This window comes from Chanodichthys erythropterus, chromosome 10 (genome assembly GCF_024489055.1).
Source record: "Chanodichthys erythropterus isolate Z2021 chromosome 10, ASM2448905v1, whole genome shotgun sequence".
Lineage (NCBI taxonomy): Eukaryota > Metazoa > Chordata > Actinopteri > Cypriniformes > Xenocyprididae > Chanodichthys > Chanodichthys erythropterus.
Window position 1 is genome coordinate 616,295 of NC_090230.1, and position 26,206 is coordinate 642,500.

Genomic DNA, 26,206 nt, shown 5'->3' on the forward strand with positions numbered 1-26,206 from the left:
CTTATTGTAAAGTGTTACCTGTTGCTCTTTATAATTCTTTTGCACTTTAATCTGTTTGAAACATTATACTTGATATATATTTTTGAGTATTGCGTTATTATATGAAAGAGTTCTTAAACCTGTTATACTATGACAACACTTTTGCAACTTATTTCAATTTCGTGATAATACCGTATACCATGATAAAAGCTTCAGCAATTATCGCAACATAAAGATTCATGCCTAAATGTGAACAAAATAATATCTCTCTTTTTTTTTCTTTTTTATTTACACAGGGTACCAGTTTACCATAGGGCACATTCCCACCGTTATTGACCAATTCAGCATAAAATTAAATAATATGTTAAACAAAATAAGAAATATATTATAAGACTGTACTGTAAAATAAGAAATTAAGTATTTAATAAAAATTATTTTCATTCATAGTACAACTTCAGCCATCCTTCTCTTTAAGATACTGGCATTGGCCATCAAAAATCAAATATTGGAATTAGTTGCTTATTACTAACTATTTATTAGTAATTATTAAGCACATTTTAATGCCTTATTTTGCATGACCTTATTCTATATTCTTAATCCTACCCAATACCTAAACTTAACAACTAACTATATTTATAAGCAGTAAATTAGGAGTTTATTGAGGGGAAAGTCATAGTTAATTGTGTGTTCCCTATACTGAAGGGTAACCAAAATAATGTTATGTAATGTTAACCCATAAAGCAAAGTAGTTTCTTAATTTTGACAATTAATCTGCTATGTCATGTTTATGACAGGTTATGTGATGTACTGATTTATGTCAAGTTGTCATAAAGACATCTCAAACAATGGCATCTTTGCATTAAAAATGACATAATTGAGCGAATGACACTTAATGACAGTTATCATTAACATGCATAAAACCTCCTTCATATTCATGACATATGTAATGTCATGATTATGAAGGTGTCATGTCAGTCTTATACACACCCCTTCAAGTAAAGTGTTACCAAACTTTGTACTTTTTTTTTTAAAGTTTGCATTTTCAGGCCCCCAAAACACTGTTGCAGTGTTAAAATGAACAAAACGCATAAAAAGCTTTACATTTTTTGTTGAAAACAGTGTCATGTAAACGGCCCCTTAGAGAGCAGGGTGACCAATGGCCAATATAAAGATGATTAAAGCACCGAGCGATATTTTAGTGGTAAAACCTTCGTGGCTGCCTGTGTAGAGATTCCAGGAGAAAAGGGCAGGTGGGATTTTCTGCTTCACTTGCATCAGGCTCATGACTTTACCGATCTCAATCTTCTCTGGCCTGAAACAACAACAGTCAGTATTCATTATCACAGTGATTCCACATGCACAATGCCATTTACTATACACAAGGTGACTGCTGTTGTCCATGGGACTTACAGTTTGTAGGGCAGGAAAGGCTGAGAGAGCGATCGAAGGCAGGCCTGGTACATGTCTTTTCCTCCATTCACAAAATGTCCCCGCCATACCGTGTAGCTGCGTCTACCTATCACAACAATGAAAATGACAAAGGAAAAGAATAGTTGAAAATGTTTTTTTTTCCCCTATTCCACAAAATTTTAATTTCTTCCGTACAACAAGTTAATGAAGACTAAATTCCAAAGTCCCCGATAAGGCAAGTAATTTCACTTAGCAGACATCTTTGAAACGCCTCTCGATCAGCTGTTTCAGTCGTGACAGTACAGCTCCTATCTATTTGAATGGGGAAACAAAGTTCTCCAAAGTTGTTCACCGAACCTAGCTAATGATTAAATTTCATACATTTTCTCATTCTACAGTAAATTCTGTTTCTAAATGCTTTTATTTAGAAGGCAGGAATTATTTTGCCATATTGCACATTGTCCCATTCATAATAATATGAGTGCACCGTTTTTGTTACAGTCTTTGCTAAATTCTTTGTGTACTTTTATGGTGTTTTTTTGTAGCTTGGCAGACTATATAAGCTGTTGCAGTAAGGAAAACCGATCTTGGAAAATTTTTAAAAAATACTGCTTTAATGTTCCACAGAAAACCATTAATATCTGAAAAAACATCTCATGTGCTGCCAAATGCTGCAGTACTGAAGTGATGCTCACCTCTGCTCATCCCTGATGGCTGACTGGTCCTGAGGAACAAAGACAATTTTAATAAAAACTTGAGTTTTGTGAGTCACAGCACCAAGAGTAAAGGAGAGCATTCAGGTACCTGAGAGGAGGAAGCGGTTTGGGGGCGACCGTCAAAGCCTCTTTGCTTTTAAAGTAATAAGAAACCACAGCATATGGACACACATGTCTCGGCCTGGATGAAATGTCGAAATCCACATACTCGTAGAAATATTGCTGTGAAGAAAGACCCTTCAGCCATCTCAGAGTAAAAATAAATGCACTTATGATCATTTGATCAAGCATTTTTAGTCAGTTTTTTTTTTACTCATACTTGAATGACGAAAACAGCACTTTTTTACCTGAGTATACTCAAATGCCCTGTACGCCTGTAAGGATGTCACTCGAGTTGAGTTCTTGGAGAAATGACTGTCAAATTTAGGTGTAGGATCCATACTTCTTGACATACAATCATGTACACTCTTGACTTTTCCCTGAAGGACAGAAGATCGAACATTTCTCAGATTTAAAAACACTACGAGTTTCATTTGAAAATAACAGATCATTCAAACTGCTGATGTACCTTTATAACTTTAAATATGATGATGTTTCCTGTGGATCCAGGCTCGATGGGGCTGATTTGAAGTAAATCAGAAAACTGACACAGGTAAACACCTGCAATATCAACATATTTACTATTTATTAGAGGCACTACATGAACAAGTTTTTTCTAGTCATGCATCTTTTTTTTTGATGCATGAACAAAACTTGACTAAACAATTTGCAGCGAGCTTCTGATCCAATAATCGCAATAAGCTTTGGGCTTTGTTACGTTTGATATGAAACGTTTCAGCAAAGTTTTCAGCAAAGTTTCAGCTGTCAAATTCTCAGTTCAACCTTATGTCACGTAACGTTGCATTAACTTCATGAAAGCCATTCAGTGGAGGTTGTTTGTCAGCTAGAAAAAATAAGACTAGAGTAATTTTGCTAAATATAAACACTATTTTGGATATTTTGTATATGTTTACTTAACCCATTGTCTTTATTTAATGTTTGAATAAATCTGTCATGAAAGCAAGTTATTTATTACAGCCACTGTTTATATTTCAACAACAAACTGGAGTAGACACGTCATTATAAATATTATAAAGTTGATATAAAACTGCTTTATGTGCCATTTAAATGTTTGTATACAACTCAATTTTTATTTGAGTGTTTTGATTATATATATATAAAAATTGATTATTAAATAAAATTGATTTATTATTAAATAAAGTTTATTTTCATTTTTGGCTAAATGAAAACTTTAATTTTGGTGTTTTGGTAATAAAAAATAATTTTGGTGATACTAATTATTGTTGTTATTATTATTATTATGATCATTATTACTATTACAATAATTTAATTTATTTTATTAAATTCAAAAAATTAAAACAAATTTTTGTTTTCCCTGTGCATGCCACTGAAAAATATATTACTATAAAAATAACAACATTATTGTACTGTCAAATAAAACTTAATGTTTATGATATTTATACTAATTTATACTAATATTTATAATTATGATATTTATAATAAATTATACTAATTAATATGTATACTAATTAATATTATTAATATTAATATAATATTAAAAATGTTTTAGAGTTAATACTCTCTAGGTATTTTTCTGACAAGGCGTAGTACTCGATTCATTTCCTGTGACTCATCACAGACCACTTCCCCAAAACTCAAGAATGTGTGTTATGAAATGTAGTGTGAAGATTTGGCAATTTCACCTTTAGAAGGATTCCCCAACATATTCATCCAGCTGCAGCCAACAGACAGACCTCTCTCACACACCACTGAGATCTGCAAGCAGCAAATAAACACAGGCATAATTACACTGCAGGCATGACTGATTATCACAGCAGAAACCAGCTCAGAAATGAATGACATCACCAAAGAATAACAAATGATCATTTGTTTAGATCATTCTGAAGGTACTGAACTAATAAAAGGCTGTACAAAAGAAGCCGTTTACCTTTTGATCGTCACAAAGCAGGAAGCAGAATGATTCAGACAGCTCTTTCTCTGTGCGCCCATCCTGCTTGAGTTCCCTTCTCTTCTCCATGAACTGCACATTCAAAACATAACAATATTACTTTTGTACTTAATCTACCAAGAACAATCTAGATATCCAAATGCCAAAGGTGAAAGTACCATTGTTCAAAAACACAGACATATGCACACGCAATAAAATTACACCAGATTAAAGCCATGCTTGCATCTCAGTTGACCACATGAAAAATAATTGTTCCTAAGGAATGAAGAATGAGATTTTGTGAATTCATTGTGTATAACACTGTCCTTACTTTTACAGATTTTTAATTGGAGATATGAAGACAATAGACAAATGCAACTGGAATACATCTACATAATATTAGGACAATTAATACAACAAGTTAGAACTTTTACAACTCAATCTATCAAAGTGACATGTAAGTGTATGCAAATAACAAACTTGCTCAGTGTGCTGACGATTCCTCCCTGACCACCACTGAATGTGGTTTTTCAGTGATCTGATCATAATCCAGTCACTTGTATACATGTACAACTTGGTTTATAATATGGTCACAGCCAGGCAAATCCGACTGTGAATCACTCACTTGGAACTTTTGCTAATGGAATAGCTCACCCAAAAATGTCCTGATTATTTACTTATCCAATATGTATATGACTTTCCTTCCTTAGCTGAAGAGAAATTAAATAAATAAATTAAGGCTGTCAACATTAACACACATGATTGATTTTAAAATCCTCAATGTGTTAAAACTAGATACCACTTTTTCCAGAAAGAGTCTGATACCAATACTTTCACTTTTAGTACTTGCAGATACCAAGTACTGATACCTGTATCTTCGTTGCATTTTTAATTTAAAAAAAAAATACTGGGCAGATAAAACAAAACAACATGAATCAAATTAGTTGGCTTAGCAAATAGGTATATCCTTCAGTTATTTTCATGCCTAATTATGCCTGTTAAAATGTATTGCACTTTCATATTTTCATATATCATATTTTATCTTTACTTTAATAGCATAGTAATATTTAGAGCTGCTCCAGCAGGGCTTCATATGGATTTTTTCTTAACACATAACCGAATATGTTTCACAAGGATGCTTGCCTATATGGGTATTTTGACATAATTTTGTGTGAGTTTTTCCGTTCAAGCGCAAGAGAACTTGATTTAATAGGTTATTTGTACGCTGTCTGAGAGGCAGTTTTCTGGGTGCATGCTTCGGATGTTTGTGCACACACAGAAAACTTATTGAAAACGTCATATGACTGTACCACCTTCCTGTAATAATGTAGGGAACGACTTGTCATACATAAATCATGCAACAGTTCATGTTTTTGCTTGTACATATACCATTTGGTTTTAATTCAAATGACGCATGCGTGCTAAGTGCACGATCAGCAATCAAGAGCATGCAACAGAAGTGCACGCGCTCTGTCAGCAACAGAAATGTGCGCGCTATGTAAGTTAAGGTTAGTAACGTCCTTTGCTGCTGCCATATCTGACGCAATTACAAACTTTCCAGCGATGTCTGTGAAAAAGGGATGCAACTGACAACTTGACAACTCAATGCACTCTGCATGTTTTGCTTATCAGCTTGCGCACAGCAGCTATAGTGTGATTGTGCGAATATTTAATTTGTTTAATATTCTGTTAATTAGATACATTTACTTCATAGATATCCTCTGATATCTCAAATGTGCTCTATGTTTGCTCTGTTGTCTGTGATTCTTTGTCTGGACACGAACACCACATGCTGTGTGGTATTAGTCTTTGGTATCGGATCATTTTGATGAGTATGAGTACACAAGTGCAGTATCGGGCCCAATACCAGCACATCCCTAGTTAAAAACAATTTAACGAAAGTAAAAAACTGAAGCATGTGAAATTGCATTATTAACATAATTTACGTTACACAGTTCGGTGATCTTTAAAGTCAGGAGCATCTACAATGGTGCAAACACCTGTAACCCTGGTAGCTCAGCATTCCAAAGCATTTGTGAATTTAGATCTATGCTCAAACAGGTAATGACAGTTTAAAAATATATATACCTATAAACTGCAAAAAAAGTTATGTTTGTTGGAAGTAATGGCCCTGCCCAAACAAAAATCTGAACTACTGGCCTAGCAAAACATCTTTACTGTTGAGACTTGTGTGGTATTACTGTTCTCTTGTTAGGATTGTATATGCTGACCTTGAGCATAGAACAAAAACACCACTTGCCATGTGGAAAGTGAATCATACTGAGAGTTAACTTTTAGACAGCTACACAAAGATTCTGAGACAATTCAACATGTATATTTTTTTATTAGGCATGCACTGATACCATTTTTAAAGGACTGAGTATGAGTATCAATACTTTTTTTCTAGTATTCACCGATACAGATACCGATGTCAATGCATTTATTCATTTATCTCTCTCTCTCTCTCTCTTTTTTTTTTTTTGATGTTGCAGTTTTCCAAGCACAACACAGTGAGACTAATGAATGTAGGACAGCTTCTTTATTATTACTGTAATGAAAAAAGTAATAATTTTTATGTGCTTGTCACAAACTTAAAAGATCAAAAATTTCAGAGTGTCCAATAACCTTCAAAGGGCACAATTACCAATATATATATATATATATATATATATATATATATATATATATATATATATATATATATATATATATATATATATATATATATATATATATATATATATATATATATATATATATATATATATAAAACTGTTTTTATATAAAAATAAATTACAAACAATACAACAAATACTATAGATATACAAATTAAATAAACTTGTTTTTCAGATACAGGTTTATTTACCATGTATACATTTATTTAACATGTTTTGTTGTTTTATTAACATTAATGACAAATATAGTGTCTCTGTGCACGGACAATTCTGTCAGTTGAGGTATCGGTCTTTGGTATAGGGGTATTTTTACGAGTAACAGTACAAGTACATGAGCTTGGTATTGGGCCTGATACTGATACTGGTATCGGACTCGGTGCATCCCTATTTTTTATAAAAGGTGTTCAATCTCATTTATATGGCATATTAAAAAATTATGCTTAAATATGCTCTTACGTCTTTCTCCAGTGGTTCACTGTGGACGAGGCGAGGTTTGTTGTACACAAACGTCCCTGCTGAGGAAGAGTCCTTGTAACTGGAGGTGAGGATCTGAAGGATGTCAGAAAACTCTCTGGAGTCCGTAGACACATACTGAAACAGAGCTGTGAACGGAGAACAAAACCATCAGAACACAATACAACTACAATCTCTTGTTGAAGTCAGTCTGTGCCCTAGAAAGCAGCCTTGTTTATACATGGAAAATATGGCAGGGGAATGACATAAGTAGCCAATTCATTTTGTCAATGTAGCACCACTAATGAGCTTTAAGCTGTTTACGGTACACCTCACTGGGTCAACCAGTCTCAAGTGGTCTCATTGAGGTTGCTTGTCCATTTTAAATCTTACTACATTTTTGAGCATTACTTCAATCAGTGTAGTGGTATTGCAAAACCATTAGGGTTTTTTTTTTTTTTTTTTTTTTTTTTTTTTACTTGGTTGAACCACAGCCGCCATCTTTGCACAACAAATTTTGTTTTTACAAATTTTTATTTATCAAAGCCTCAATTTTTTTATGGGGAAGAAAGTATAAGTTTTTAAATAATCTGATTAAATTAATCAGATTAAGTAAAGATTAAAAAATTGATTAATCAGATTAAAAATTCCATTTTTATTTTCCGTATTTTATTTTAAAAAGCTGTCATTCCACATTCTTTCTTGCAAATATTGTGCAGATGAAAAGTTAGAATGCAAATATATTTAACTTTTATTAGACTGCAGATCAAACAAAGAATACTTCAATTTTTTTATAATTATAAGTAAAGAAATCACTGCTTATTGTGAATTTTTACAGAATGCAGTTTCACTTTTTTTCCATCTGCAGATATCTGCCTAAAAACAATTAACTTGCAATGTTAACTTGTGAAATAAGATACAAGAAACATCAAAACAACATGTGTAATCAAGAAAAATTTCAAAATTACAAAAATAAGGATGAATGATGTTTGACAAGAAATGCATCTCCACAGCATAGTCACAAGCATCAGTTGCATTATTAAACATGTTTAGGAAAATCTTTGTGAGGAAGACTGGCAACAGCTGGTTCTTAAATTAATACTAGAAACTTTAGACACCGCACACTGCATGACTTTAAACACAGATTAGACCAATGTGTTTGGGCAAGATCAGTCGTCACGATCAAATTACATTCATAATCAGCCATAATTAGCTCTCATTAAGCCATGGTTCTCAGCAGTTTAATAATCTCATTAGGCTGTTAAAAAAAAAAAAAAAAAAAATCCCCTTTTGCAATTTACCCATGTCAAATAAACCAACAAAACCGGAAGTGGTGCATTCCACAGACGAGAATCCATGATGGCATTAGACTGTTTTCTAATGCTGCACAATGTATTAAAACTGAATGTAGTGTTTACTGAACAAATTGTGTCTGTCTTTAAATAAATTAAATTATAATTATATCTCTGCTAATGCTGTAAACTATATAGGCAGCACTTTCTTGCACATCACTATAATTTTAAAAGTTACAATTAACAACAGAGTAGGGCTGCACGATTATGACAAAAATCATAATTGTCGATTATTTCCTTGAAATTGTCATTGCGATTATTAATTATGATTATCACAATTTACATTGAATGATGTTTTGAATAGCTTTATACCATTGTTTGAAGCAATAATCATGTTTTGCTTGATGGATTTTCTCCTTTGCGTAAGGTTGAGAGGTCCATCTATCACTCTTTTCCATGTTTGTAGAGTTAGTTCATCGACTAAATATATAGGCTGTGGTGTTGTCACGGTACTGGAATTTCTAACTTCGATATGATACCTTGAAAAGTACTGATATTCGATACCATTTTTGATACCATGGGGGGAAAAAAAAAATTATATACTGTCATATAGATAATTCTAATATTATTCCTTTTTTTGTCCATCTATTGAAAGTCTAGGCAATCAAAAATTTCTTCTGAAGAGATCAAATTATATGATAAAGCTTTTTTCATATATAAACCATTACCATTACAATTATCTCACAAATATTTGCCAACTCAATGTATTTGCTTTTACAATGGGGTAATTTTGTTCCAATATTTTACACACAACACAAGGAAGCTTGATTCTAAGTGGTAATTTGAATTCAAAAAAGGAAAAGTAAACAGTAATAAAATAAGAACAAATTAAGAAATTACTAACTATAGCACAAATAAATACAATAGAATAAAGACAGAAAATAAACAGACTGCTTTTTTTTTTTTTAGTTATGTCTAAAGTAGTAATCAGGTAAGAAACTGAATAAGGAAAAAGTAATCAAATGTAAAATAACATTGGATAATCATTGTAAAATAAATACAGATTAATCAATTTAAGTTACAGAATTTAATCAGTCAAGAGCAGTAAGTGATTTTCTCTTTGTCTTTTGTCGTTTGATTAACATTAACAACAGAGAGTGGCACGTTTATTTGCCTGATGTCCCTATAAGACATGACGAACGCACGGACACATTCTTCCTAAACTGTTTTGCAAGATGGGCATTGTGACATTGTTTCTGAATATATTTAACCATTAATAAGCCAGAAAAAGAGCTTATTTTGGTACTTGTACGTCAAAAACGGCATTATTATGTGTCTGCGATTCACGTGAGGGCGAAATCTGTGGGAGTGAATAGAATTATGTGCAATACCATGCCAAAATTCAGACCCGGTCACACCAACACTATTAAACCTGAGAGCATGAGACGATTGAATGAGAGTAGGCGTGCGCATCTCAACTCGCTGTCAGAGAGGAAAGCAAGAACGCGCAGCTGGTATCCGTGTATCGATACTGCAGAAAGGAGTATTGGTATCTTTTCAGATATTTCAGTATCAATACATAACAAAATATCGATATTTTTGACAACACTGTGCTGTGTACACGCCTTTTTGAAAATGGCGGGTCATGGTGTTTCCCATCAGCGTACACATGTCATTAGTAGCTTCTTTTGTGCTGGTTAGACCTTTTGCACTCTGAAGTAGTCATGATTCACCTCTCACAACGTAATATGCTCTCACACCTCTTAAACACACAGAATAATGTAAGTGGATATTTTTCTTTGTAATCGCGCCTTTGAACGATTACGAAATCGTGGCATCCGTAATGGTAATCGGGATTAGAAATTCGATTAATTGTGCAGCCCTACAAGTTGCTATTTATTTTTAGATATAATAATCAACACTCACATCAAAATTGTACGCAAACATGTTAATTGCATATAAGGCATTTACATGCAATTTACATAAAAACATGTATTTAAAAATTCCATGTAAAATACATTCATTAACACAGTGGGCTATCATAACTTGTTTTCATGACAGATTTATTTAAACATACATTAAACATATACATTAAATAATCAAGACAGCTTAAGTAAAATATAATGAATATATAGGCTAATATAGTGCATATCTGTTGGGAAAGAGTTAATTTCTCTAGCGAACTAACAAGCTGTGGACACTGAATGGCATTTCTGAAGAAAATGAACATGACATTGTTTATAAGCCGTTTCATTTGTCTTTCTGCGGTTGAAACACTGATTGAGCGATAACACGAGATACGTTTCAGTAAGCTACAGTACAGTGTTCAGCATACCTTCAGATGTTCATTCTGTAACTAGTATTAAAGAGGAAGAGATGAACGCTCTCACTCGCGCTCCACGCTGGCGCTTGAAATGAGGTGCCTGTACAGTGACCTGTGACGCCACATCAAAGAGCATCAAAACGGTATTTATTGCTTGAATTTCATGATAAAATGGACAGAATTTGAGGGATGAACTTTTGTTTCTTATTGAAAGTAAAAAAAAAAGACAGAACTTAATGCAATTATTGGTGGTTAATGGTGGTAAAAAGTGGTTAATGGGTTATACAACTCTATATTTGTTGGTACCGAACCGAAATATGTATACCAGAAATTTTTGGTACAAATACGTGTACCGTTACACCCCAATACTATCCACCCTATTCATCCAAAAAAGTATTGAATATTACTAATGCCACATACTATTGGCAGGATAGTATGCACATTGAGACACAGGCATGGTGATGGCGCGCGAGTGGTGAGCCTTGCGTCTTCACTAAACTTTGTCAATTGTATTCATTTTATAGTTTGCCAGTTTGGACTCAAGCAATTTTAGCCTATAGGATGTGTAACTACTTGTCAGCGCTGTCCTGTGATTTATCACTAAAGTAGCTTAGAAACTCAAAACTACTTATAGCATATATTGTTCTACTTTTGAAGGAGCTATTTACAACCTACAGCATCACAATTAATAGAGAGAGACGGTATGACTAATTCACACATGCAATCGCTCTCATTAGTGGTACTGTGCTAATTTATCTGATTTACAACGAGCAGAAATCTGTAAGAAATGTTACAAACCATAGATAAATAACTGCTGAAAGTGAGCTATGTCAGATCACTCTTTCAATAGGAAAAAATATCCCACCTTTAATAGTCAATCATATTTACAATACAAACCTTGTCAGTGAACTATGATGGCCAAAAGAAAAAAAGCAAGAAAAAAAAAAAACAGAAACAAAATTATCGTTCATTAATCACAATTGAGGTAAAATGTTCAGTTAATTGAGGTTTTGATTTTAGGCCATAATCGTCCAGCCCTACCCACCAATCATCTTCATCCGGCCCGCGGCACCCCGATTTCCGTCCTCCTTTTTTCCTGGCAGTGTGACTAATTTGGTTAGATATGTGGCCGCAGTGGCGCCTGCAGCTGTAGGCCTATGGCTATATACGCACTGTTCGTACCATGCACGCTCCGACTGACCTGAGAAATGTCTGTGTGTCAGTAAATCAAACCAGTGACTGAACATCAACTTGCGTTGTTTCTCTTAGTAGGATGAAAATAATTGTTATTTACGGTGATTAAATTATATATAGAAAGCGATCAAAGAAAGCTCCCTTTGCAATCGTTGGAGCAGCGCGCTGAAGCGGTCAATCGAACAGTGCAAGTTTATCGTAACGGACACGCGTAAAACTCCCATTTTATTCAACGAATCTCTTAATTATATTGCGTTTGCACTGTTAGTGAATATGAAATCATTTGTTAGTGTACAGAAATTGAGTTGACGTGCTCAACATGTCTGTGATCGGCTACAGCATTCATCACTGCAACCTTTCATGCCACAATCTAAATATAATGCCATAGATATAAATGTAATGCAGCACTTTTCACGATTAGTTCACCTTGAGAGCTGTAATAGTAAATACATGCTAAAAGAGTGAGTACTATATTAAAAGTCTATTTTTAAATCTAAGACGTTAGCCAATCACAGCAGTGGGCATTTACACTGAAGTCTCACAGCAGACAGAGGGCTAAAATCAGGGTAGGAAAAATGTCTTTTATTTATGAATTATGACAATTTTGGATGTAAAAAGCATACTAACATTATAAGTGCAGCCCAGGAAACATAACACATAGGTAAGTGTATTTAACCGTTAAAGCCCAATTCGGTGGCAAAAAAGCACTCTATGAGCAGCGGCTTCAAGTCGCGTATCTCTCAGGCAGTGCTGTGGAAAAAGTCTCTCCGAGAACGCGTGCATATGTTGAAATCAGTTGTCTTTAGCTGCTAATTGCGCTTCAACAGTTTAAAAACCACTTGTTTTTAAAACGCTTAAAAATGCAAGCAAACTATAGGCTTGCACAACTATATAGCGTGCAAGCAGCAACATCATGTGAGCATAACCGTGATAGAGACAATAGTTGAAAATCTCTAACGGTTGACAAATTTCTACCAGTTAATCGTGTCTACTGGTAAATTGCCCACCCCTACTTGCCGGCTATCTTTGAAATGCCTCTTGGGCATCTATTTCAGTCATGCAAGCAAAAAGCTCTCATCTCTTTGAATGGGGAAACACCAAATTCTTCTAAGCTGTTTACCAAACTTTCGAATTACATTTCTTATTTGAAATCACCCAAAAAAAATCAGACACAAACTGTGTCATAAATGTTGCTTCTCATGCTCAAATGGCAGCATCCACAACATGAAAAAAACAAACCAATATGTATGGTCCAACCAATATGTATGTCCAGTCCTAAGCGTCCTCAAGTTCCTATTACCTCTTTTTCACCAGAATGGTTCACCTTCTGGAGCCAGAGCCTGTTCTCGGCCAGGCAAACTGGAGCCTGTTGTGAACCAGCCGTGTGTTTCCAGAGACTTGAGGAACGAATGGTAACATAACGCTGCTACGTGTTGTTTACCTGACTATAAACAGTCTAAAATCAAACCCTGCGCATCCAGCTGTTTGTGCAGGCAGTGCGGCACTTCTTTTTTTGTTGCTTTTTTTCTTCTTCACAGTACCGGGAGAGATTCTAGCATACTGGCAGCTTGCATAGATTCCTGGTACTCTCATCTGTCCTTTTTGGAGATATATTAAAACTAAAACTGTTGATTCACTCGCTCTCACACACCGGGTCTTTCTCGCAAACACAGTTTTATATATTTCGATACAAAGAGCAATGTAGTACAACATTATTACATTGGTCAATGAGGTTGCCCTAGACAGCGAGAGCATTTAACCAACCAAGACCTTGTCAGGATTTTAGTCACGCCCTCATAAACTTTAATCGAAACATCAATGTTCCCATTATGGATTCACAAATTCCCATGATCGATCATTGTTTAAATTAACGATCAATGAATCGATTAATCATTAGCCTTAATACTGCAATATGCGTCTACTGCAGTGGCATATAGTCAACAGCACAACAGGGTGTGCAAATGCTGCTCAAAATGCCATGTTCCTCACCAAATGAATGAGAAGGGTTTTTAATCTAAATAAAGAGCTAGAAGGATTGTAAAATGAGTTGCTGTGATAATTTATTAAATTACTTATTTAATAATCAAATATAACGACTAATACAGGTCACCAACGCCGCCTCAGATGCGTGCTTGTCAGAATGTGTACTCCTGCTCTGGATGCGCTCTTCCTGGAACAACGCGCTGAAAACGGCAACTAAACTCAATACATTCACAACAATTTATTAAAATAGTGTTCTCAATGTTATGTAATATGACAGTCCCAATCATAGTTATTATTAGACATGCTTTGCTGTTTGAATGAACACCGGTAAACTGGAGTGCTTTGCTAGCACATTATTTAAAGGGGTCATATGATGCAACTTTTACAAGGTGTTAAATAAGTCAAATGAGTTAAATGAGTGTGTATGTGAAGTTTTCGCTCAAAATACACCAGATATAATTTTTTATAGCATGTTAAGATTGGCACTTATTGAGGGTGAGCAAAAAACACTATGTTTTTGTGTCCCTTTAAATGCAAATGAGCTGCTGCTCCGAAGAAGAGGGCGGAGTTTCAAGAGCTCATGTTAGCAGATCCAATTACCTCACACAGACTCACTGAAAATATCAGAAACGGTTCAGCCTTTTATGTTCAAACCGGAGTCGGACAATGATGGAGAGACTCAAGAAGAAGTGACAACATGAAGAATGCAACAGAACGTTTCGGAATGGTTAGTTGATGAATTTATGTAGCGGATGTGGAGTTAACTATCTTGAAGTCATTGATTACTATATTCCGTCATGACAATCTATAAATGACTCATGTGGGAACTGTTGTAAGATGCCTACAGAGTCAGAGAATATATGCTGCATGAAGATAGAACTAGTTTAGTTTAATTACGATTATAACTTATGTTGTCATCTTGCTTTTTATGACATGCTATTGCATTTGTGTTATGTACTGTATTGCTCATTGCAGTCCGTGCCAGCCATTGGTTGTCCTTAAAAAGCAATTTCTTTAAAAGAAAACATCTCCCTTTGCTTTGAACTTTGAGCATCCTAACTTTGCAGATCTTGTTTATGCTCAAACAGCAACATTACACACTAACTAAAGTTAAAAAAGTGAAATCATAATCAACCATCCCTTTAACTCAGAGAAATGCATCCTATATGAGATATTTACAAAATAAACAATTTTACAAATTATATCTGCACATAATGATGTGAATGTACAAGTGAATATGAACTAAAGCAGAGGTCACACTAGACTTTGAACATGTGAAATTAATCGGATGCTGTGATGGTCGTGATATGACGTCACAGTCTACACGGTCTTTTGTACAATGTCTTTTCTGGTCTGATGCATTCGCATGCGTTTGAATGGAAGTCAATGGAACGAAAAGGGGGCGGTCACACTGCACTTAAGTTATGTGCTATTCAGAATGTGTGAATCATGTTGTGGACATGCTCTTCCTGAAGCAATGCAATGAAACAACTAAACGGCAACTAACCCCAAATAATTCACAATGTTTTATTATAACATTGTTCTCTTTAATGTTAAGCAATATGACAGTCCAAATCATTAGTTGTGCATTGCTGTTTGAGCTGCATGAGCTGAAGTTGAAGCATGCTTTACGACAGCGTTAATTCTTAACCAGATGCATCCTATATTAGATAAATCAGATATAGATAGGCCTACATAAAATAAACAATATTACAACTTACATTTGCACAAAACAAAAGGCTGCGAATGCTATCGCAACCCCTGTATCATGATGTGTATTGCATCGCCGGGTTCTTGGCAATACACAACACTACTGTACCGTACTGTACCAACTAATTCAGGGGGGACATTTGAAAATTACTTGTATTGTAGTGTTAACGTGTTATTTTTCCATAAAATGTACACAGTTTGTAATAAGACAATCACCTTAAAGGTGCTAAAGAGGATCCTTTCGTCGACTGAGAAACCAAAGACTGTTAGGCCGCATTTACACTGCAAGTCTTAATGCACAGATCCGATCTTTTGACCATATCCGATTTTTTTGGACAACGTGCTTACATTTCTTTTAAAGGTGACCTGTATCGGATGTGTCCTTTTTACACTGCACTTGGCGAAACGTACCAAAAATAGCCTATTTGACATCACAAATCAATTTCAATGGTACATTGAGCTTAATTTATTGACATGAATTCATATAGAAACCCTTTTAATGCAATAGTTACATCCCTACATAAAAATAATACAAATTCTTCACGACACTATACGTACGCAGCTCCGCTGGAAGCGTGCGAGTTGAAGAATACTTGGGCACGGGTAGATATTCACAGCTTCATGGGCTCGAATCCACCATTCTATACTAGTGTTTTTTTTTTTTTTTTGAATCATTAAAACAAATGCATTCATCAGTGATTGTATATCAAGGGCAGTTGCAAGTTTGTGCGCTCTTTATTTTATGGTTTCAATGGAACGAATAGGGACTGAAGCGTGCGTCTGTGCACGAGCCGTCGTCACTGACAACAGCGACAACGAATACTCAGTGTGATTTCAAGAGTCAGATCGCCTTTTATTTAACACAAACAAATGCAATTAATAATCTGCCAGTCAACTAGAGATGTTCCGTTTGTTATAGGTATGTCTGTACCGCGAAATATTAAAAAACCCTCACTTTTCAATGACGCAGGAGTCGCATTTACAGGGGAATATCCGATCTGCCCGCTTACACTGCAGGCGCAAACGCACGTATCCGATTCATATCTGATTTATAACCACATATGAATGAGGCCTGAAACCGATCTGTGAAAATCGGAATCCATGCGCTTTTTTCCTGCTTACACGGTCGTGACTCATATCCGATCTGTGCCACATGGGATGAAAAAAATAATCGGAATTGGGTCACTTGAGCCGTGCAGTGTAAATGGGGCCTTAGTGAGTTTTTGAAATGAGCGCATGCGTAAGAACAACCCCCCTCCTTCACAGCTCATTTCAAGGGAACGCCTCCCAAAACTCGTGCACGAGTATTGGATCACGAGTGTTTACCACCGGCATTCGCTGTGTCATGTTATGCCTGGCTCACAATACAGGAGTTTTAGGCCGATTTATGCCCGATTTTCCCCTCCCGAGAATCTGAGAAAAAATCTTGTCCACGACCTCGATCGGTTCCGATTTTCGGCGCAGATTATCTGGTAATGTGAGACGTTCACAGGTAAAATCTTGCACCTCACAATCTGATCTCACACAAATCGGGCTCACCCCGATCATATCAAACATGTTTGATATTTATCGGGATGAGCAAGATTGTAATAACATCAGTACTGCCACAATAGCCAATAGGAAATAAGTATACGACGCGACGAAAGTGACAGACATTTCGAAATGGTGACCGCAAAACCAAAGTTGCGTCCCAAATGACGCACTATACACTATGCACTTATACACTATGTACTTGTGCACTATGCACTCATCCATGTAAGTGCGTGAATTGTGTAAGGTTATTTTGTCATTTAACATCGGAGTCTGATCGTCCCTTCCCCTCCACTACGTAATTAAAGCTGCGACAGTTGAGTGCATGAAGTGTCCAACATTCCACACTTCGTTTTTTCCGTTAATTTAGTGCATCATCCGGGTATTTAAATTGCACTTTTTCTTTTTGGAATTTTCTGTGTGAACGCACTACTCGCACCATTTATACTTAAAAACGTCACAGAATAGTGCACAAGTACGCGAATTGGGACGCACCTCAAGATCAAGAAATCTACAATGTAAAAGGTGACACTAGCGCTTTTGAACTACAGTAGACAGGCAATATTATAACGGTAAACATTCTAGCACACTACGATAGTAATAAAAGGTAAATTTTACCTCCATTTCTCGCTGAAGAACTGACAATCCACGGTGAGCCCATCTCAACCATTTTTTCATCCACACTCGTTTATTCTTCCGCTTATGTGTTCTCACAACAAACGATTATTATTGCTACAGCAAGTTTCCGTGTTTCAGTCTATCCATTTTGTTTACATCCGCTTTCGATCTGCTGCGTAGATCACGTGACGCGCTTCCTCGGGAAAAAAAAAAATCTTAATAACATTTTGTAGTGTGTGATGCTCCGCGAATCAAATCTTGTAGTGTGAGCATAAGATTTAAGATTTGAGGGAAGAAAATCTGCAAAGATTCTCCTGAAGTGTGTGCTGCAACCAGATTTTACAATTGGATAGGATTTTAAAACTCCTGTAGTGTGAACCAGGCATTAGTGGATTCATTATGTCGGACTCACCGCAGGTAACTCATAATCTGCAGTTGTTACTCCGGTCTCCTGACAAATACATTGTATGCGGCGCCTGTGGAGTGTGGAAAGTTACTGGAGCGTGCAGCCGCACACATCTCTCACAAGGAACGTCATGGCAGTGCTTGACAAACCAGAGGGCCAATCCGCGCACGTCTCTCACCACTTGCTCATCGTCATGGCAACGGTTCATGGCCAGGGGCCCGTTTCAGAAAGGAGGTTAAGTGAAAACTCTGATTATGTTAACCCTGAAATGAGGGAAACTCTGGGTTTTATGTTTCAGAATGGGAGGTATGTCAAACCCAAGAAAGCAGGGTAAAAGTCAAGCCCATTTCTAAAAGGGAGGTAACTCTTACTCAGAGTCAGTTACCATGGTAACTTACTCTGTGAACCTAACCTGGTCGTGAGCAGGTTTTCTTCAGAAAACCCAGAGTTTCCTTTGATTTCCTCCCACTTTTTAAAGCGCAAGTGATGTTTAAATAGTTCATTCATTCATGCTGCAAAAATGCTATTCATACTCAGTGTTTTTTGTCCTATTTCAAGTACAAATATCTAAAAATTCTTAAAGCAAGATTTTGTATAAGAAAATGATATAAGATATTTAGTCTTGTTTCCTGGGGGGGGGGGGATCTAAATTAAGTGCATTTTACGTAAGTAAAATGATCAATATCTGCCAGTGTGGTAATAAAAATAATCTTAATGCAAACGGAAAATAAGATTATTCGGAGTCTATTACTAAGTGCAAATTTACAGTAGCCCTGGCCACCAATATAACACAAGGTTAAAATCAACACAAATGCTTAATGGCTTCAGTGGAGTAGGCATTAGCATGTTGAGCACGATGAAGTAACTTGTGACGCGATTGCCTGGGTTCGAATCTGCCTTCTGCCAAACTCGTTATTCTCCCTTTTCCCCCATCACATATCACATCAGAAAGGCATTTATTTTCAATAAAAATGAATAAAATGTTCTAAAAGTGGAAGTAAATTGCCTAACGAGTGTTTAATAATGATAAAATAATTTATACTCCGTTATTATTGCATTCTGTTAATGTAAAACAATACTGAGGTGCAAATAGTATGTATCTGCCAGTATAAAAAATAAATAGCATCTAATTACTATTTACAATCATTGAAAAGAACTGCTACTTTTAGCCTACATGATAAATAGTATAACATAATTTGCCCCCCAAAAAATAAAAATTCTTGGCATGCCAAGGTGAATCGTAATATCGGAGCTCCATTGATGATGGCTTTTCAGAGTCATGGTGCACGCGCTTAACTCTGAGTCAACCTACTCAGAGTCGATTGAACTAACTCAATTCAACTGTTCTGAAATAGAAAACTCAGAGTTTCCCATTTCAGGGTAAAGACAGGAACACACCAAGCCGACGGTCGGTTTTTCTTCGTCGGCTGACTAAGTTTTCTCCGTGTGTTCTGCACCGTCGGCTGAAGTTGGTCCTCGTCTGCCTTTTTTCGGCCGATTCGAAATGTTGAATCGGCGTTGGAGCTCATCGGTCCGTCTGGCCATCTGATCATTCTGATTGGCTGCTCAGCTACTGCCACCTGCTGTTTCGGAAAGGCATTTCATCTCACGTGGGCGCAGAACTGACGTGCTGCTTGGCCGTCGGCTGTTTAGCGTCGGTTTGGTGTGGCAGGGCCACTTTGGACACTGACGCTGCCGACGTGAGCCAACCCCACAGTTTGTTTGCCACTAATTCGTCGTCGCCGGCTTGGTGTGTTCTGGCCTTAAGTCAACTCAGAGTTCAAGTTTTAACTCAGAGTTGGTTGAATCTCCTTATTAAAACGGCCCCTGGTCAGATTACATCAGAGTTTGTTGTCCTTTGCTGGAAAATCTTACGACTCTGCTCAAACATTCCCTGACCCAACAAACGCTGATTAAACATGTTCAGTCGGGTGAAAACAAACTCTGACCAACAGCAACAGACGCCGACAGGGGTATCACACTAGCTGCGTCTCATTTCGGAGGCTGCGTCCTGATCCAACAAACTCCAACAGACGTGTTTGTTGCCGTTTTATCTATGCGGTGTTCACTGGCCTTTAACTTTAGCCACATTCGTCGTGGAACTTGCTAACTAGCACATTATTAGGAAAAGCGATTTGCAAATATACATTAAAAAAAAAAAAAATAGCGCAGACATAAACACATATAGGTAGATCCGGGGCGCATTCCCTTAAAAAACAAAATGAATCCACAGCGTCTTCAGCGGCTCAGATGTCGAGAGTAAATGATGACTTCTATGTTCATTCTTATATAAAAATATCAAAACGCCTCAGTTGCTTAGGAGACATTCTTGTCTACGCATTTTGCAGCGTTGAAACAATGGCGGACTGTTTACAGCTCACTCAGGTGTCTATGCTAAAACGGCAGTGTCAGTCAACAGTCGTGGGAGGGGCCTGTGCAAATTTATGTCACTTTGCCAAGAATCTGTGAAAGGCTTGATCTAACAAAGTGCTTGTGATTTGTGGTTTTTAATAAAAAAGCACTGGGTGGATTTTTATCATTATAGGGTGGTTGTGGACACACTGCCAACACACATTTATGTCCAAACACTGTAAAAGTGAATTTCGCATCCAATATTCCCTTTAAAATGTTTCAAGAGAATCTTTTGAATAAGAGTATTTGAAAAGAAAAAAAAAAGTCAAATGCATGAATTAAATTTTTAAATGTGCAAACAGAATATTCAACCTTTAAAAACTGCACAGAAATATTTGTAGTTATCTACAGATAGTTATCTATCTGAATTGAAGCTTTGAATGTGTACACATTTTAATGTTTGAAATTCGATTCTATAAACTTCTAAAGCAACATTTTATTTAAAATGCGCAATTATTTGTGTCTTTTTAAATCGTAAAACAGAATGGCATGTAGTGCTCCCCACTGTACCCCAGTGACACAACGGGTGTGGCAGAGCAACCTGTTACCTGAGGGAGAGTGTACACACACACACACACACACACACACACACAAACACACACACACACACACAAAGAGAGAGACTTTATAATATCTCTAATATTATAGGCTGATGCACAGGAACTTCATTTATCCTGTCATGAATTACTGGGCTGCCTATCTAGACAGCACTACTGGGCAACACATTCAACTCGCCTGTGATGCATAGAGTTGTTGTCTAGGTTGAGAGCTCACTACAATTTGAGACACAGACTGGGTGTCTTTAGTCCCAGTAACGGAAAAAAGACAAACAAAGGGGGCCAGCGCACCTCTCTTTTCTTTGCTCTTCCGGGGGATGTGGAAGTTCAGTCGCGGCTGTTCTTCGGCAGGTTTCGCGGCCCACGATACTCTCTTGACCCGTTTACCTTCATCGGGACCGTCCGGACAGCCATACTCTTCCTCCGTGGCGCCATTTTGGCTCCATGAAGACGCAGTAGGATTGTCTTTTACTTCGTCGCTGAATTTCCCTCCTCGATGCTCCATCGCTGCTTTATTCATGAGCTGCAGACATGAGTGGACATGGATTCTCCTCGCAGCGCTAAAAGCTGGAGGAAGCGTGGGGTTTCTGTCTGCTGAATGTGCCTCACACCACACATAAACACACACACATGTACATGCCCACTCATAGCCGCAATGTGTGTATGTAACCGTATCGCAATAGCGCCATCCAGCGGGCTCCATTATAACACTGCTGAAAGATATTACTCTGAGCGCCGCCTGCAGGTGTCAATGCTGAACTACAGAATGTCCTTTCAGCTTATCACCACCAACAAAGAAAAAATTTAACGATATATCATACTCAATGGCAAATACAGTAGCCTATAAATTCTAAAATATTTTATTATCACTTTATATGAAAATTACATAGAAAATTGTCTGAAAAATTTGAGCAGTGCTTGCAAAACTCACTACCACAGTGCTACAGTTGGCCTGACAGTTTCCCAGTATTTAAAGTCCCCATGAAATCAAAATTTAATTTGTTTGTCTTTTAGTAGGAATATGTTAGACTTAACGTTATCTATAAGCTAGTGTGCTCCAAAATAATGACAATTTATTTCATTTAAAATATATAGGCATTCAAAACTTGCAGTCTTTCACTTCATCCAATATGTTTCAACTACGATTTTGATGTAATCACCCTGCACTTCAGCTTCTCCTTCTTCTTGATTGTATAATGTAATGTATAATCATTAAGCTTGGTTATACTCCAGTACGGATGCGTACACGGACAGCTGCGGACAGTACGGATACGGACTACTTGTATTTATGCTACTGAAAGTATGCTGGGGTCTGATCGGTGGACGCGTTCCACACATGTGACTGCAAACATGGATTATGCACATCATTATTATTGCACATCTGGCTGTCTCCATATTGTTTTAACGACAGATTGTAGATGTGGGGTAGTGACGGATTTCTTCACACAGCCTCTTTTTAAATTCAACGTCCATATTGTTTTTCCAGCGCATGCGCAGTTGGTGCTTTTGTAGCCTACCTGTACCTGTCCACACGGTCACAAAAAATGGGATGCAACACCCTCCAGTGCTGATTTTTACATAACATGGACCTTAGCGGACCCTTGTGTATGCGGAAAATAGCCTATAACCGGGGCTTGACACCGGTGGAGCCATGTACCAACATAACTAAAACAGTGAAGATAATCATGCTAAGGATGTGTAGTTTGAAAAGTTATTTACAGTTTCATATTAAGTTTATTAACAGTTTCATATTAAATTTAAAAGGGGAATCTATTAGACTGTGGCTGCCATAAGCTGTCAAATGTGGCGAGCTCAATAGCTCTGGGCGAGCTGTGATATAATTGTCAATATGTCCCGCTCTGTCTTCCTGTTTCAGTGGAAATTACATAAACACATTGAATAATGCTGCGTGTTTCAAGGCACTTCAGTGGACCTTTAAAGTCGTCATGAAACAGAAGTTGCGATAACCTTTTCTTCATTATTGTACAATGTATATCCAAGTGAAAAGGCTTCTCGAGCAAGAAAAAAAAAAAAAGTGTGTGTGTGGGGGGATGGGCTTGATTTTGTCCATGGGGAATTGATTGGATGGTTGTGGTTTGCTATTGGTGGATCTCAACAGGTGACAGGTTGCTCCGCCTTTTCGTTGGTAAACAGCTCATCAGAGAAGAGAAGAGAATAGATGTGCTGCAAGAGGGAGGGGATGTTTCTAAAAGGCTGCATACACATTAACAAAACTTAACAGGCAAAATTTCCATTACTTATTGTCTATAGTGTGAAATATATTAAAGCTTACTTCCGCCATGAAATTTTAAAAGAGGTCATTTAAAAAGGTCATTTAATTTGCTATTTTTATCTCATAAATCTGACTTTTTTTCTTGCAATTCTGAAGTTATATCTCACAAGTCAGATTTGATAAACTTTCAGAATTGTGAGATTTTTTTTTTTTTTTTTAAATATTGTAGTGGAAATAAGCTTTCATATATTTCATACTATTGACAATACTGAATAGAATATGAACTCTGAGAAAAATATTGAGAAAGTCAGAATTGTGTGATAAAAATTTTTAGCAATTACCCTTTTTATTTTTATTTTTTTAATATAATATTTATAAGAGAATTGTATGGAAGCTTTTTTTCTGCCACAGAGTAAATTACAATCATAAAAAGTCAGAATTGCCAGACAAAAAGTTGCAATTAGCCTACATTTTCTATTTTTTCCCCCATGGTATATACAAGTTTCCTTAGAATTGCAAAAAGCGAGAAATCACATTTCTGTTGGTCAACACAATTTGCGCAACCAGTCTATTGCAAAAATGTAGTGACCTCTTTGGACCTCACGCAAACTAGATTTCTATATATTCAATTATTTGATTTCGATTGCGAAAATTTGCAGAACAATGGTATATGTGACTACATATTTGGGATGAACATATTAACATTATGAACATATTACCCTGCCTGAAATGGCTGTCTTTACATAACATGCATTTCCATCAATGGTTTTACTTTTAAATTGAATGTATAGCCTAATAAAATAAATAAATAAATAATGTCGTCTTAAACATTTTAGTGTGCTATTTAAAAAAAGAAGCAGATGGTATAAGAGAGTGCTATATTGTCTTTCATCTGTTGTGTGTTATTGTTCTCCAGCTTCATCTATGTGTGAATAATTATCCATATGCACACATGACCATCATCATGTGAAAAAGGGTGTGTTACTGTCAGGGGGAGGACAGACAAAAGCACACCTGAGATAAGTGGGCTCTTTAGGGGATATGGCACAAAGCCTCAGCCATATGTCAGATCTGCTATTGCATCATCAATAGTAATCATCTTCCAAGGAGTTAGTTCAGTTCCAGAGGTTCTGCTCTCACTTCATAATTTGGGTTTAATTCTGTAGTAAAACAAAACAAAACAAAACATGGAATTAGACCTTTCAATTGCCAATTTTTGTAAATGAAAAGTTCTTAATAAAAGTGTTCTACATTAACTCGGTATGGAGATTTTTTTTTAACACACAATACTGTTCAAAAGTTTGGGGTCAGAATGATTAAAATACAATTATTCAGCAAGGATGCATTTAAATTGATCAAAAGTGGCAGTGAAGATGTTTGCATTGTTACAAAAAAAAAGTATTTCTGTTCTTTTTAACTCCATTCGTCCAAGAAAATTTTTTTTCGACCAAAATATGAAGACTGCCGTAATAATGAAAAGTCAGCTTTGCCATCAAAGGAATAAATTACATGTTAAAAAAAAACATATTAAAATAGAAAAATAAATATTTTTAATTATTTCTCAATATTACTTTTTTAAACTGTAATTTTGATTAAATAAATGCAGCCTTTGTGAGCAGAGGAGACTTCTTTCAAAAACATCTCAATAATCTTAAGGAAGCCAAACCTTTGAATGTTTGATTATTCCATATGCACTCAAATGGTTGTAAGAAAACGGAAGAAAGAAAAATATGTACGTTTTTCCCTGCCTAAATGAATGAGGTTAAATAACTTTGTGATTTGTATTATCTTAGAACTGTACATTTCTGCCAACTGGGCATTGCTTTGACAGTCACCTCTGACAATACATTACTCTTGTAATGTAATGCAACGTAAACATGCATTTCCTGTTTTTCATTGGTTTCTATAAACTTGAATTGAATGTGAATACTTTGAAAGGTTGTATCTTGACTGTCATATCAGTGGTAAATAAACAGTGTTTTTAGTTCCCTGTGGTCCTCATTATAAACGTGATACACTGCTAGAGGAGCACTAGAGGGACTCTGCGGTCCCTGCCCATTATTTCCCATTGTGTAAAGATGGTAAACATTCCAAGCTCAGCTCAAACATCACACATTTGCATCAAAATATTTCCTAAACCTAAGGCACTTCAGAGTTTCACAAATAACATACTATTCTCAAATAATTACATAATTTCAAACTAATTTTAAAATGTAATTACAGACAATATATAAAAGATAGAAATAAGGTTTTCTAAAATGTTTATTTGATTTTTTTTTCATTTTGTTACACTACCCATTAGTCAATCTCTCCCATTGTTTAAACAAGCATTTACACCCCAGCTGACCTTCAAACTCTTCCATGTGGCTCTGTGCTTTCTTTTCTAATAATTTCAGATTAATTTCTGATAAATTCTCTCTTAAATCCCATCCAATGGATTCCTTTTAAATCCAACAGCAACCAAAGCAGTAAATTAGGTGAAAAACAAACTATAAATAAACATCTTACATCATACATTTCAATACAATACAATACTAAAGAAACAGAATAAAATGCTTTTTTGGATAGTTTTTATAAACAGAATGTTGCACATCTGACAACACAACACAAGGTCTAGTGAGTAAACCTGAACACAATTAAAACCACCAAACACGTTTTGGCAAAGGTTGAATTCTTTACAGCACAGGTTGTCTATTTCAGCGCAGCA

At 36.1% G+C, this 26,206-nt stretch overlaps 2 protein-coding genes across 6 annotated transcripts in view; both read right to left on the reverse strand.

Moving 5' to 3' along the window:
- Positions 1-21,914, reverse strand: part of tasora (transcription activation suppressor a) — a 44,707-nt gene extending 22,793 nt beyond the window's left edge. For both annotated transcript variants that reach the window (XM_067395769.1, XM_067395768.1), the window contains exons 1-10: positions 21,558-21,914; positions 7,245-7,390; positions 4,114-4,206; positions 3,869-3,941; positions 2,674-2,765; positions 2,453-2,584; positions 2,194-2,327; positions 2,085-2,113; positions 1,390-1,495; positions 1,188-1,291 (exon numbers count right to left, since the gene is read on the reverse strand). In XM_067395769.1, the coding sequence (XP_067251870.1) occupies positions 1,188-1,291; positions 1,390-1,495; positions 2,085-2,113; positions 2,194-2,327; positions 2,453-2,584; positions 2,674-2,765; positions 3,869-3,941; positions 4,114-4,206; positions 7,245-7,390; positions 21,558-21,786 (1,138 nt within the window). In that variant the 5' untranslated portion in view covers positions 21,787-21,914. The remainder of the gene's footprint in view (positions 1-1,187; positions 1,292-1,389; positions 1,496-2,084; positions 2,114-2,193; positions 2,328-2,452; positions 2,585-2,673; positions 2,766-3,868; positions 3,942-4,113; positions 4,207-7,244; positions 7,391-21,557) is intronic.
- A 3,898-nt stretch (positions 21,915-25,812) lies between these two features.
- Positions 25,813-26,206, reverse strand: part of arhgef3 (Rho guanine nucleotide exchange factor (GEF) 3) — a 165,337-nt gene continuing 164,943 nt past the window's right edge. For all 4 annotated transcript variants that reach the window (XM_067395770.1, XM_067395771.1, XM_067395772.1 and 1 more), the window contains one exon: positions 25,813-26,206. This exon is cut by the window's right edge and continues 1,109 nt beyond it. The gene's annotated coding sequence lies outside the window, so the exon portion shown is untranslated.